The sequence below is a fragment of the Lutjanus erythropterus genome, chromosome 23, assembly GCF_056507025.1.
Source record: "Lutjanus erythropterus isolate fLutEry1 chromosome 23, fLutEry1.hap2, whole genome shotgun sequence".
Classification (NCBI taxonomy): Eukaryota; Metazoa; Chordata; class Actinopteri; order Lutjaniformes; family Lutjanidae; genus Lutjanus; species Lutjanus erythropterus.
In genome coordinates this window covers 6,489,477-6,505,092 of record NC_139339.1, presented here as the reverse complement: position 1 = coordinate 6,505,092, position 15,616 = coordinate 6,489,477, and the positions used below count along the sequence as shown (strand labels likewise).

General features: G+C 40.3%; 1 protein-coding gene across 3 annotated transcripts in view; it reads left to right on the top strand.

The window, feature by feature from the left end:
• LOC146305557 (nuclear factor 1 B-type-like) overlaps positions 1 to 9,491 on the top strand; it is a 96,445-nt gene extending 86,954 nt beyond the window's left edge. For all 3 annotated transcript variants that reach the window (XM_084711861.1, XM_084711863.1, XM_084711862.1), the window contains one exon: positions 2,955 to 9,491. In XM_084711861.1, coding sequence (XP_084567987.1) covers positions 2,955 to 3,087 — 133 coding nt within the window. In that variant the 3' untranslated portion in view covers positions 3,088 to 9,491. The remainder of the gene's footprint in view (positions 1 to 2,954) is intronic.
• Positions 9,492 to 15,616: the final 6,125 nt, after the last annotated feature.

Sequence of the window (15,616 nt, the reverse complement as noted above, 5' to 3'; positions counted from 1 at the left end):
TTTCATAAGGAAAGAGAAACGCAGAGAGATGGAAGAAAGGAGGGAGGAAGAAAGGAGAGAGAACGGGAGAAAGAGAAAGCTCGTAGCCCTAGACCACTCTGTGCGCTCTTTGTTCAGCAAGGTAGGAAAAACTTAATCCCCCCTTTCCTGTCCGATGATTTTTGGCAGGGTGAAAGAGAGAAGGAGGGAGGGAGGAAAGCAGGAGAGAGAGAGAGGATAGCATGAGGACGGGTTGGACAGGAGAAGAAAAAACTGCTAGAGAGGATTAGCCTTGAGGTTGTCTTTTAACTCTTTGCACGCTCAAACATAAAGTAAAACTTTTGAGTGATGTTTGTTTTTATTTTGAACGCGTCTTCTTATCTTCGTCTTTCTCTTCATTAAAGAGTCTGACTCTTTCAGGCCACGAGGTGAATTGAATTTGCACTTGCATTGTTTTAAGTTTAAAAGAGTAACGACAAGTGATTTGTATGAAATGCAGACTGGTTGATCTGTTGCTTTCATCAACACAGACGGTGTTGTCTCATCACAAAGAACTGCGTCTGTCCTCTGCAAACCAGCACCTTCAGACTTTCTGTCTCTTGTTTCTTTTGACAACAACTTTCTTCTCTCTTCTCCCTCAACATTTCTTCTCATCCACATTTTTCCTCACCTTTGTCTGTCCTCCAGTCAAGCTCTTCTTCATCCAGGGTTCTCACAGGTGCTGAAAATCCTTGAAAACACTTCAACGTCATGTTTTCAAGGTTTAAAAAGTGCTTGGATTTTGGATAAAGTTCTTCAAACTGGTTGATACTGTAATTACATTACTTTAATACTAAATCACTCTCTGACTGAATAGTTCACTTTTATGAAGAAATAAATTAAATTAGTCGAGTTAACTTTTATTATTGTCTTATTATTATTTATGGATCAAGTTCACTTACAGACAGGTGATTTTGTCGATGATTTTTGAAATACAATTTTTGGGGGATTCTAAAACTCTCTAATGAAGAAAAGTAAATTATCTCAACAAAAGTAAGTAGTTGGTAAAACTTTTTCAAAACGTTAAGTGTTTGAGTTGTGCTCAAAACTCAAAACTGTATTTCAGTAAGCTGTCTTTAAATTTCTCAACTTTTTCATTTTTACAGTGATCTCATCTAAGTTGATAAAGAAGTTTAGTAGAGTCTGATCATTTTGAGGATTTGTATATAAGCGTATATAATCATGTGATTTATAAGTAATTTACCACAGCTGTGAAGTGCTGGAAAAGCTTGAACGTGCTGGAAAAGTGCTTGAATCAGACGTTTTTTTCCGCTGCCGTGCACAAACTTTAGCAAAAGTTTGTCATGGGCGAATCGGATGCAAAGCGTGCGACACAGGTACCCTCAGACGTAGCGGGGGGGGTGGTTGATGTGAGAGGTGGGAGGGTGTCAGATGAGTGCACACTGGGGGCCTGTAGGGGAGAAGCGGGGGCGGAGGGGGGGTGGGGGCTAATTATCTGACATCTACGTAGCGCAGCACCCCACGGGAACAACATGCTGTTTGTTCCCGCTCGCGTTTTCAGTTAGCACCGTTGCTCCCCAGGAACAATCACTGTGTTGTTTTGCCATTAGCGTGAGATGAATAGGGATGGGACAGCTTTGTGTAGGGACCCCCCCCCCCCCCCCCCCCCACCTCACCACCCTCACCCCTCTCACACACACACACATACAACTCCCCCTCCTCCATCTCCACCACCAATCACACTCTTCCCTTCATGCTGTTCTATGCACTCTTAGAAATAAGGGTTCCAAAGGGGTTCTTCCTGTAGGGCTGACCCAGAACCATTTGCTTCTGAAGAACCGGTTTTTTTTTAGAGAAATGGTTTGTCAAAGGTTCTTTATAAGACTAAAGGGCCGTCCACACCAAGAACTATAAGCCCGTAAAGAGTTCCATTAAGAACCTTTTTCAAGAGTTCTTCAAGGATTGTTGAAATCATTGAAGAACTCTTTCATCAAGGGTTTGCAAAGTTTTTGCACCATGATATAAAAGTGTTCACAGCACCTATTCCTATTTGGAATATAAAAAGGTTCTGTGTAGAACCCCATCAGTGTCTTCTTGGTAAATACCTCGGAATATTAACAACGTTCTCTGTAGAACTCCCTCAGTATGTTCTAGATAACCCTGAGAATATAGAAAGGCTCATAGTAGAATCCCCTCACTGGGTTCTAGATAAAAACCTTTGAATATAAAAAGGTTCTCTGTATTGTACTAAACATGTCCTTTCAAGCTGGGAACCAACTTTTCATGTTACAAACCAAAAAAGTTAAAAACGAGGTGCTTGAACCGGAAAAGGGTCGGTTCTGTGATGGTGGAAAAGGAGTTTCTGGGTGCAAACTTTCAGAGATGGTTCAAGGTGTTACCCTTTTTGTTGGGTTCTAAGTAGAACTCTCTGAAAGGGTTGTTGTAAGCAACTGGACTTGTTTCAAGAAACTCAAGCGAGTCCAGTTGCCTACGACGGTTCCTAGTGAATGCCATGACCTTAGAATCTCCACAGACAACCTTTATAAAAGGCACCAAAAACGGTTCTCCTATGGGGACAAGCCAAAGAACCTTTTACGGTTCTAGTTGGCACCTTTATTTCTATGAGTGTACTGCCATCAATGCAGGGAAGAGGGCCCGCATCACGGCCCTCTCACATGACGTCCTTCACTGGGAATCAAGTGGAATCGCCTCAGCTTGGATTAATGAGCTACATTGCTGCCATGTTTCTTTTTGTTTAGCCTTCACTGTCTGAACACAACAACAACAAAAAAAAAGACCTTGAACCTTGATGAGTGTCAGCAGAGCAGTGATGCTGGTCATTAACAAAGCAGTGTTCAGGATAATTAAAAGAAGGAATCTGATTCTGACTGCATGCTGCAAAAACAAGTCAGTGGCATGTGACTAATCTGTCCGTCTCCATCTCTTTGTGTCTTTTTTTTTTTCTGTCTCTGCAGTCCTGGTACCTGGGCGAGCTTAGTTCCATTCCAAGTGTCGAACGGGACTCCGATTCTGCCAACAAATGTCCACCAGAACTACAGCATAAACATCATTGGTGAGCCCCTGGTCCCCGCCGAGACAGGGAACTGAACACACAAGAGGCCGGATGACCCCCCCAGGGTGGATGGGTGTCGGTGGTGCAGAGCTCGCACTACAGGTGTCCGCAGCCATGGATGAAACCAGCAAAGCAGCACGAGCTGCACAATCATCCCCCCTGATCCCCTCCCGATCTCGCCCCTTCCACGTCCCTCCCCGACTCCCCGTCCCTCCCTGTGAAGGACACTGGCTGTGAAGTGAAGACGAAGAAGAAGAAGAAGAAGAAGAAGAAGAAAAAAAAAGAGAGAACGCTTCAGGTCTGCTGTCTCCTCGCCCCGGCCCGGCCCCCACACATCCACCAACCACCAGTCAGTTGTTGTGTTTGCAGAACTTTTCAATCCATTCAAATACTGTGATGTATAGATGCCTTAATGTTTTATTGCATGACACTCTAGTCTCTTAGCGGCAATTCCTATTTTTCCATTTTGGGGGAAGATGTAAAGTCTCGATTTACACACACACACACACACACACACACACACACACACACACACACACACAGAAGTGAAGAGGTCTGCGTATCGACAACCTCTGCCTGGTGGATGGCTCCGAGACTCGAAGCTCTCCGACTCTCAGACCTCTTGAAAAGAGGCTTTCCCACGTCAAACGATTCACTGTGTACAACCATAGGAACAAAAAAAAAATTGTGAATTCAGAGTGTTTTCTTCTTCCGTTTGATTTCAGTTTACTGTGATACGACTCTTTGTTCAGAAAATGTGTTGACTTTGCTTATTCTTTACTGCTACTTAACTTCGAGAATTAACGTAAAACACTTACAGTGAGAGTTGAGAACTCTTCTCGATGCGGTTTTCAAAAAACACTAAATGCTAGGCTTGAGATTGGACCCCTCATTAAAGAATTTGCAACTCCTTTACAAAAGGATTTTTTAAAAAGACGGAAAATATAAGAAAATCTCGATAGAGGCAAGTGCAATTGAATTTTTGAAGGGAAGCTATCAGTCTGTCAGCCCTTAGACTCTAAAGGAAGGGGGATAAATATTAAATGGTTTTATGGGTAAAAAAAAAATGTTTAAGAAAACATTTGAATTTGATTTCAGTCACATATCCGTCTCCTCACATGAGAGAAACATCAAGCGTGAGAAAAGGCAGTTGAAGGCAAGCACTAAGCTACCTGTGCAGCGCTGAGCAAAACCAGCACTTCTTTTGAGCCCTTCCCATCATTATGGGGAGTTTCTTTTTTTTTTTTTTTCTTTTTTTAATTTATTTTTTTGGGGAAAAAATAACCGAACATAAGCAAAGACACACATAGTGTGTCAAAAATGGCATTTCATTTTCTTTATAAAATGTTCACGATACGATCAAGAGCATATGCATTTGGCCATCAGCTTCTAAAGCTTATGTTTACAAAAAAAAAAATATGGAATGCAAAGTGTTAATTCATGGAAATGTACAATTCATGCAAATGTACAGTAGGCTTATGTGTAAAGCTAGTTTGTGCAAGGTTAACTCTACAGTGGAAGAGGTTTGAAAACTGAAATTATGAATCCAGGTGGTGGCAAATCCCTGAAATCTAAGAATTGTGCACGGCATGTTCACAGCCATTGCCTCTCCAGTCCAAGACATATTTATACAAGGAAAAATCTCTCCAATACTCTTAATTTGCACGATGACATATAGTCCACATTACGTGCCTTGCCTTTGAATATAGAGACATCACTACACTTGTTTTTGCTGCATTTATCATTATAGAAAAAAATTAACATTTTTATGATAAGAATTGTTTTGTACTCTGAATGAAATTGTTGATTTTTAACTTCATGTACTACTCTATCTCACAGTTACATTGCATATCAAGGCTGTGTATAGTTGCCGTTTTAAAGTTTGTAATCAACCAGCATTTTTTTTTTTCAGTATTTTGGTGGTTTTTCTAATAACCTGTCATCTTTTTGTTTTCCTTTTATTTTTCGATGCTCATTTTGTTCATCTTCCAGTTACTATTGTGGAGGGTGGAAATTCAGAATTATGAAAATTATGCAATACCAAGTTTTGCCTATGTAGGTAGTGCTTATAGATGCGTCAATTATTAGAGGCTAGTTTGGAGATAGACAATATTGTAATGCATTTATTTTGTTGATATCGTTGTTTGTCGTTGTTGTTGTTGATGATGTTGTTGTTGTTGTGGGTGTTTTCCTTTTTTATTGACCAAAGTGGGGACTGCTTTCTATGCAGTGTATGACAAGGTCTTTTTTTTTTTTTTTTTTTTTTTTCTTTCTTTAGCATATAGGCCTACCGAATGACGGTGAGACGTGTTCCAGTGTATTTTGAATTCGGGAGTTTTAGGGGGGAGGGGCGGTATTTTTCTAGAAGTACTTATATGACAAAAAAATGCACCCTTGGTCTTTCTACGGCTGCAAAGTCACTGATTGGTCTACTGTGACTCTTACTTTCAACTTTCCACCTGGGGTGCTAGCATGTGACCTTGAAGGAGCTCATTTTTCACAGGAGAGACGGCTTGACTTGAGTATGACAATCATTTTTAAGAAATCATTTTGCGTAGAATCCCACTCTGTCGTTGATCCCTGAAGGCGGATACCGTTGCACGCTTTCGTCGAGCGCTACGCCGTACTATTATAGACGTCACCGAATGCAATTCCCAAGTAGATGCCTTAAACACATCAGTGAAGTGGCCTGTGACCTGCGCAACAATCACACACCGACTAATGCTAGTGAGACCTGTCCAAATCAGTTGCAGACAGGCTCAAGACAGCAAGCCTTTAGAAAGTATTTTATAAGTAGTAGATTTGTATAAATGTATATACGATATGCACATATGTCAATTCCTGAGATTCTTTCCCCGCAGAGCCCTGTAGAGTAAATATTGGACCGCAGAAGCATGGTGTTTTCTATCTTCTTGTCCAGTGGCCCAGTAGAAGCTTAAATAGAATCCACTAGAAGAAAAATATAGCACTTAAATAGCACATAGGCAATCGTCTTCTCCCCCCCGTACAGTGTTTTGAACCTAGTCTTAAACTAAATCTCTCAGGCGTATTACAGGGCATTATTTATATCAATCATTCTCTCACCATTTTTAATGTAAAATAAAGACTTTTCTCACAGAGAGAGCAGCGCCTCCACTGCTGCTATGACACCTTTTGCACTCTTTCCCTACAATCGTGAAAGACACGTTTCCCTCGGAGAGCCGGTGCCGCCGTACCCAGGAGCTCTCCGGCGTAAGCGGAGGGCTAAGAAGCAGTTTTTTTGAAAAAAATAAAAAATAATAATAATCCTCAAGTCAAGCTCAATCTCTCCGTCTTCACCCAGATTTCTTATGCAGAAAATAACTGAAAAAGTCACCCCGTTCTATGTGCACTGTTCTGTCTTTTTTCTTTTTTTTTTGTTGTTGTTGTTTTATTCTTTTTTTTCTTTTGAAAGAAAAACTATAAGTGCTTTGCAGCCTTTGGCCATTGGAGACCCCACTGAAGTGCATTGTCCCCAAGTGTGTTTGTGAGCGGGTGTGTGCGTGTGATAAAAATGTGTCAGGGTCACTGTGCCGTTGGTGTTTATTTGAATAGGAGACTGTACATAAAGGTAAATATCCTGATTGCGTCGATAGCAGTAGTCTGTGGGGTTGAACTCTGCGTTGGCAGCTTGGGTGTTCGTGTGCATGCGCGCGTGTGTGACTTTGTGAGCTGGACGTGTGATCGAGTGCCTCTGACACTACACAATGAGAGAAGATGAGGGTCTTTCTATTGAAAAAAAAAAAGCCTGCCATAGGACAGGAGTTTGTACACTGTAAACTTTCTCGAGAGTTCGTCTCTTAAGCCCTTATTTGTAAATCTTCAATTCTGGGGAAAAATGAGTCAATTCCATTTTAGGAAAAAAGAAAAAAAAATCAATTTGGGTTTTTTTGTTTATTTGTTTCGGAGGCTGGATTTGAGTTAGAACTCTCCAGGTTTCCCCGATTAGTAGAATCTAAAAGTGTTTTCATCAGTTGTTGTATTCCTGTATGTAAAGTCAAACAAAAGGGGGGAAATATTCTATACAGATCCATAAATATTAAAAAAACAACAACAATGAAGGCTTTTTTTTATTAATATTATTATTTCTGATCTTGATTAGCGCTTAGATATTTCCATTTCGGAAACACTTCATGAATATTTGAATTGTTGTTCTTTCACTAGTGTGGCCATAGCGAGTGTGATGTGAATTTTCTTTTTTTTTTCTTTTTTTTTTTTTTTAATGGGTGTGAATTCTTGTCCAACAAGATCGTGGTATGAGTGTGTTCCTTGTAGCAGCTGGGAGGTGATGTCACTTAACCAGTAAGAAAAAAAAAAAAGGCCCCAGATTGCACCTGACCTTAAGCGAGAAGCAGGGTAAAATCTGCAGTGACAAACGTCCTCAATGAATCCACGCTGAAAATAGAGAATGGTCGGATGAACTTAAAAAAGTAAATTCAAATGGTAACATGCAAATAGATTGTTTTCAGAGCAATTGTGTGGATTTAACTAGTTAAATGGATTAAGAAAACTTGTGAACAGTTTTGGGTTTTTTTGTTTACAACAACACTTAAAAAATGTAAAGTTAAATCTTTTCAAATTAAGTTAAATAGTTAAATTGACACAAAAAAAAGACCAGTTGAATTATTCTTTAAGTTGGTCCAGAAATTCTCTTTTTTTCCGGCGTGTCAGATTTCTTTCTCTCTTTTTTTCTTTTTGTTTGGTTTCTTTTCAGAGAAAATGTTGCAAGACGATTGGTGCTACATTTCGACGTGGTTCAGATTTGTCCGTATGCAGACGACACTCTAAAATATCTCTTGAAAAGACCAGTAACAGCATCCAGGCATCACTCATTTTGCACATTCCACATGCTGTCTATGCCTGATGTGATGTTGAAAACCCTTCATTCACTCTACGAACGGACATCACATTTATCGCGGGTGCTTCAGAATAGGGTACTGTACCTTCCAGCTGATTGTAGGTAGCATATTTGGACATGTATTTCTGTTGCTACGCTGGGTGTGAATGTAGTCAAAAAAATAAAAAAGTTCTTGAATCTTTATAAAAATTTTAATCAGTGTTCCACCCATCAGCAGCTTCAAGAGCCGTACTCGAGGCAGATTTTGACACTCACCTTTGGTTTTTTTTTTTTTTTTTTTTTTTTTTAGAAAGTATTATGTCACTGATCGCTGCGATCATTGAGAAACAGGACAACTTTATGCAAGGAGGACCTGTGGCACTCATGCAATATGTGTGATTTTCCTTTTTTAACTTAATGTCACGCATTCTGTAGGGACTGAGAGGGAGTGTACGTGCAGACTTTTAGAGGAAACATTAAAGCATTCATTTTTCATCCTACATGAGCAATACACACCTTCCATACATTGGCTAGCTGCTAGTCACTTGGCATCAGGTTGTTATAAAAACATGAAAACCAGCATTTTTACAGGATGTAACATTCACCAAAAGAAGACAAAAAGATAGCAATGCAGTGCCTGTTCAAGCTGTCCAAGTGTCTGTTGTATATAATTGTAAAATGTGATAGACTTACTTTCATATGTGGCGATAAAAACACCATCACACAGAGCAGAATGTGGCAAACTCATCTGGAAATGTGCTCTTTATTACTTCTTGGATGTTTTTGGAGCTTTTTTTTTTTTTTGTGATTTATTCATTTTCAAATTATGTCATTAGCACACAATGCCCACATCAAGCTTGTTCGAAATTTGAGAGGAAATGTTCACTCTTCTTCTTTTTTTTTTTTTTTTCTTTTATTCTTCCTGGGAGGGGGAGTGGGGGCGGGGGGGTCAGTGCTACATACAAGCGCAGTGAAAGGATGAAATAATGTCTTTTCTTAAGATTAGTCACCAGTTTTCTCTGCAGGGCTGATTTATTTTTTTTGGGTCTTGTGGCACTTTTACTTCCCTCTGCGCACACATTTCTACTTCATGAATCATGGTGGAATTAAATATATATATAACGAACAACAACAACAACACCAACAAAACAATATGTAAACAGTCTCCAGTAGTGATCGTAGTTACACTGCAAGTGTGTGCAAAGGTCTATGTATGTATCTGAATGTACGTTTTAGAGGACTTTTTGGAAACCTTTTTTGTTTTTTATCTTTTCATTGACAGTTTAGGAGCCACAGGTGTCCATTGTGAACTGTATAGCGAAGGCCTTGATATCCCTTCTTTTATTGATTTTAGAAACGCCGAGCATTAGGCGATGCCTTCAAGCTGGTTACATTTGGTGCAGGGGCTAAAATTGCCACAAGATTAAAATCAGTGTAAATAAAGGCTCAACTTTTTGTGATTGTTACTGTTATATCCAGCCTATACTGCTAGCAGCTGTTTTTACTGCAGTCAATTACTGGAAGTGGATATATTTCCTATGCAAAACTGTTTAAACAATAAAATGAGCTATGCTACAAAAATGACTTTAATGTTATGGCTCTTTCTTGTGTTTATTACATTTCATTTTGAATGATTGCAGTTTGAGACTAAATACAAAAGTTCCTGTTTGAGGCCTGACATCAGATTCAGTGTGTGTTTGATGAACAGGTGAGCTGCCACATTTCTGTACTCAGGCCAGTTGGCTGGAAATTGCGGGGGAAATGCAAAAAGCACCAAATCGTTTGTAATTTAGGGTCTGTATGAAAATTATTAGGGTGGAGAGGGTGGTCAGAGAAGGGGACGGGTGATGTATTATTGCATTTTTGCTGAAGGCAGGGTTGTCTGAGTATTTTGGGAGAACAAATGTTTTTTCACCCTTTCCTCATCCCAGATTAATTCTTCCCTCAATTGTTAAATACATAAATCAGTAGACATATAAAAGATACAATAATTCATCACAAAGGTGGCTTTGGTTTTCATATCTTAACGCTGCGTTCTTTAGATGCTGCATGGAAGAAATGCAGGTCAGCAGGTCTACACCATATTCTTTATATTATTTACTTAGACCCAATAGTTTCTGACAAGAGCAAGCGCCATGGCAACAGTGGTGAGGAAAAACTGTTGAAAAGGCCACAGAGTTGCCACCTAACTCTTTACAAAAGTAAAGTCTTCCTCTGAAAATTCATTGTGTTTTTATGTTTCTGATTACTTTATGATTTGGAGATGTTGTTTTGTAAGATAAGAGTAGATATCAAAGGAAAGAGGGTACAGTGCCTTAAACGGATGAGGGGAGCTGACTATCTGTAGGCCTATAGTGAACTCAAACGCCAAGGCCACTTTAGTTAAAACAAGTTTGCAATGTGGGACAAATTCAAGTCATTTTGCCATACACACTTGCATCAGAATCAACCCATCTCGCGATGTTAACTAAGGTGAAAAATAATTTGTGCATCTGCCCCGTGATTCGAATCCACGCCAAAACTTAATGGATTCTTCCTTGGCCCATGCTGCACACTTCCACCAAGTTTCACGAAAAGTGGGCCAGCAGTTTTTTTCTGTGATCCCGCTGACAGCCAAACAAATAAACAAACAAACGAACCGAATGAAAAACATGACCTCACTGGCTGAGGTAAAAAACTGTACGTTCAGGATCGCCACGCCCAGGAAAGTTTCTAAAACAGGCTGAGAGAGCAAAACAAGGTTAGTAGCCGCAGGGGTGGAATAAGGACAGTGCCAAATCAGAGGAAAGACGACTATCTGACGTTAAGTATTAAACTAATTGGATTTCGTTGATTCTCAGAAGTGTGTCTGTGACAGTTTCCCCTGAAAGAAAACATTAGTTTTCATGTCCTGGAGAGATCCCATGACCCCACATACCCGTGCTCCATCGTGGTATTACTCCAGCTAATCTACTGTAATACCCCAATCCCAGAGGAATGGGAGACAGACTCGAGTGTTTGGACCACAGCAGAATCAGTCTGCTGGGACCTCGGAGGGTCATACGAGGTAACATCCATCTGGGTCACTGTGTCAAGTACATGAAGCTCTGATCTAGTAAGCCTTTCTAATGGGATTGAGGACATTGAAAGAGGCAAAAGTCAGGCTAAAGCGCCAATTAAGTCTCATTACGGGTCTGTGTGATGGGCTCAGGGCTCAGCTGGACATCTGATGACAACAGCGGGCACCGTCAGTGGTGCCCACATTACCAGGTGCCCTGTCCGCAGCGGGGGCGCCCCTCCTAATGGCTGGTTGAGGCACTGCACTCTACACGCCAATCACAGAAAAGCCCACCTGGCCTCGGGCACAAACCAGAGTTCATTTGGCTATCATTAAAGAGGACCGACAATGTGGCACGCTGATATAAAATTACCCGATCTATAATGGTAATCATCATGCCATTTATCAAAATTGGCCAGTTTGAGTCAACATCTGGCTTCAATAGGGGGCTCTAGTCGGTGAGGGTCTTGGCAGCGTCTTGTACCCTACATATTTTCCACTCTCTTTTATCAAGGCCTGCTGTCAGTGATTTGACGAAGCTAAATAGATGATGATTTGGCCCTATTATGTTTCGCAGGGCTCAAGCAAAGGGGATTTGTTGATTGCCTTTGTGTTTGTCCATTTTTTTTTTCTTCTTCTTCCACCCGTATGGATCCTGGAGAGGTAACGGCGCCTTGCGGTTCCCCAACGTGCGTCTGACTGTGTACCAAAGAGAGGATGGAGAGGGGGAAGGCACGGCGAGTACTCTCACACAGGCCTGTGAGTGCAGAGGCTGGACTGGGCTGTTGGACACCAGCCAATGCCAGCACAAAGAACTCTGTCACGTCCCTAAGTTTTATTGGAGGGATGTAATATTCATCTTGTGTGCTGTTGGAATCAGGTAATGAATTAATCTGATGCTTTCGTCTTTTGGCATCAAAGTATGAGCGTAATGCACTTTATCTAGCAGGAAGCCATTAAGGCAGAATCTGCGCAGATTTTTTTATTGGTTTATGACTAAAGGAAGGATTTATATCGTCCGTGTTTGGTGCAGACAACGCAGAGCTCATGATTTCAATACAAAAAAGAAACAAAACATTAACTTCATTAAAATAGATAAAATCTGTCTCTTTGAAACTAAATCCACAAGGGAAATCGTTTCAGTTACCAAGACTCTGCTAACAGTTCAACATTTTGGGAAATAAACTTATCTGCTTCCTTGTTGAGAGTTTGATAGATACCACAGCTAGCAGGGCTCTGTTTAAAAGCTATCACATCTAAAGCACATTAATTAACATGATAAGATATGTTGTTTGTTTAGTCTGTACATAAACAAAATGTAAAAAAAGACAGTCGTGACTTAATAAGGGTTACAGTAATTAGTTGTAGTTAGCTATTTCTTCCTGGTTCTTCATGCTAAGCTAAGCTAGCTATCTCTTCGCTATAGCTTCATATTTGACAGACAGATATGAGAGTAATATAAATCTGATTATCTAATTCTTGGCAAAAACATAAATAAAGACTATATCCAAAAATATCAAACTATAATGTATTTCTGCAACAAAAATGTAGTTGAGCCTCTCTATGAGACATGTATGCCAACTGAAGCTACAGTCTGCAAACTGTTAGCTTAGCTTAGCATAAAGACTTGAAACAGGGGAGAAAGGCTAGCATAACTCTGTGTACAGGGTACCATTTCTAAAGCTCATTAATTAACATACTTTATCGTTTATCCGTCATTTGTTTAATCTGTGCAAGTGTAAGAAAGACAGCTGTGGTAGCTAGTTGTAGCTGTTTAAGCTAAGCTAACGATCTCCAGGCTGTAGCATTATATGTTGCAGACATATATGAGTGTGGTATCAATCTGCTCATCTATTTCTCAGCATATTTTCCAAAATGTCAATCTATTTCTTTCACGAATTAATAACAGGTATGACATTCATAAACATAGGGCTAATTGGAAATATCCGATACCCAAGAAATTTCTCAAAAGCCTGCCTCTTTTGATGAGGAACTTTGATGAAGGGACACTCTCGATCTCAGACAATGGCCTGCATCAATCATTTGCAAAAATGTAGTTAAGCCACTCTATGAAGCGTGTATGCCAAATGTGAAGCTAGCTAGCTGTAGCTACCTGTTTCCCCTTGGTTTCAGACTTTATGCTAAGCTAAGATAGCCATCATATTTAACAGACATGAGAATGATATCAATTTGCTCATCTAAGTCTCAGCAAAAAAGTGTATTCCCCAAAAGGTCAAAATGTTATTTCTTTAACTAATTAAATAATAGTTATGACAGTAGGGTGTGCTTCACGAAATTATATTTGTAGAACTCTAATTGGAAAGAAACTTCTTCAGTGAAGAACTTAAGTCTTCAAGAAGGAACTCTCAAGATCTCAGACAGCGGCCTGCGTCAGTTTACAAAAATGTAGTTGAGGAGAGCTTGGGGAATAAAAGAGGACTGTCTGAAAACGCACTAGTCCTAAATAGTACTCTCAGCTCTGTGTATTCCCACACAAATTTGCATAAATTTCATAGTCTAAGTCATGGACTGTGGCTGGAGCGTGTTATTAGACTATCTTTAGGTGGTAGTACAGGCCGATCACACTGAGGGTTGTTGTTATCTCATTGAAAGCACCCTGGTATTACACCCAGCGGATTGAGAGTGGGTCTTAAGATCGTGGGATTTGTTCACATATTAAAGCATGTCTGTTTGGATGCGCAGAAAAGAAACAGGTGTTCAGTGTGTGAGTGTGTGTGTGTGTGAGAGAGAGAGAGAGAGAGAGAGAGGAAGCGAACTCATGTGTGCGTCTTTGTGTCGTCCCTGCGATGTTTGTTTCGAAGGCATATACATGCACACGGGATGAGAACACGCTGTTCGTGTGTGTGTTTGCATGCGTGTACATGTGTGTGTTTGTGTGTGTATGACTTGACAGAGGGGTGGGGGTGCTTTATTGAAAAGTACTCCTCTCCTCCCCTGTTCAACATGCTGGATTAGCACCAGCAGTTTCCCATGGAGCTGTCCCTCCCAGCCCCCTGCCCATTTGCATAAGGCGCAGACAGGCGGAGATGTGACAAACAAACCTGGCACACACAGCGCCGGCTGCCTCCTCTCCATGAACTCTTTCCCTCTTCCTCGCCACAACGAGAAATAGAAGATAAACCCACCTGCGCTCGCCGTAAACGACCTGTTTCCTGAGTCCAAACTGTATAGTACAAATAAAATTAAAGGTAGCGCCAGACTGGGCTTTGAGGCCTGTATTTCTGTTGGTGATCATAGTGATTCACAAGTGAAGGAAAGCAAAGGCCTGAAGGAGGTGAGAAGGGCTTTCATTGCTCTGTCATTTGGACAAAACTCCCCTGAATCAAAGTATCCTCCCCCTCGTTTTTCTCTTCCTCCAAGATGGTAATGTTCACCTTAAAACATCTTTACTGTACTGTGGCTACATAACACAGCTCTCTGCACTGCTGTCCGGCCGCCAAGTTCCTATCAAGCCGCTGATTTATGGCGCTTGATGCATTCCTTGGCCCTGGCGAGGAGGCAGTTTAGCTGAAATATGAGAAGAGATGCAGAGAACACACTCAAAGTGAGTTTCAGTTTAGCCTGCCTGTGCTCTGTGAAGCTGGTGCAGCCTGAACGTTTTGCAAAACCTGAGAGACAACATGAGGTGTTTTTTTTTTAATCTTTAGATGGAAGTTTCATTAACTAAGACTCCACCTAAAGGAGCAGTTCAACATTTATTTGCTTTCTTTACAGTTAGATGAGAAGATCAACAACAGTAGCTAGTTGTAGCTACCTTACTGGCTATGTTAAGTGAACAAGCTCTGGACAGATATGAGCGTGGTATCAATCTCCTCATCTAATTCCTATTAACAGTTTCTTCAACCAATTAATTGGGTTAATAGCGCTTTACTAAATTATATGTGGAGGCATCCAAAGGGCAAGAAATCTCACAAAAGCCCATCATCTTTTCTGAACAACATAAGGCTTTATGGGACATGGGAGCAGCCTGATATCAAGAGTCAATCAAGAAGACAGTTGCCAATTAATAGTTATTTGCCTATAAAATGCCAGAAAATAGTGAAAAATGTTCATTTGTTTCACAAAGCCCAAGATTACATCCTCAAATGTTTTGCACACAATCCAATAGATAGATTATTAAAAATAGTTAACGATTAATTTAGTAATCAATTAATTGGTACAGCTCTGCTTGTTACATGGGAGTTTTTTTTTTTGTTTTTTTTTTTTGAGGGTTCAGTAACTTCACTTTCTGGACAATTAGATGAGAAGATCAATACTGCCCTCATGTCTATGCCAAATATGAAGTAAACCAAAGTTTTAAAAAAGTCAAGTTGTGGTTTTACAGGGACAGTAGTAGCTAGCTGTAGCTTGGCTAAACTAAGGTAGCCATCTGTAGCTTCATATTTAACAGAGATATGAGATTGGTATCGATCTACTCATCTAATTCTTAGCTAAAAGTTTTAAGTAAAGTTCAAACTATTTCTTCATTATGACAGTAATGTTTCCATTACCAAGATATCCATTGTGCAGTGGGCAAAGGGTAATGTCATATAAGAAGGACTTCCTGCAGGAACTTAAGGTCAGAATGTTAGCTTTGCTTGACATATTGGAAACAGGCAGAAACAGCCAGCGTGTCTCTGTCTAAAAGCTACCACCTCTCATATCTCATTTG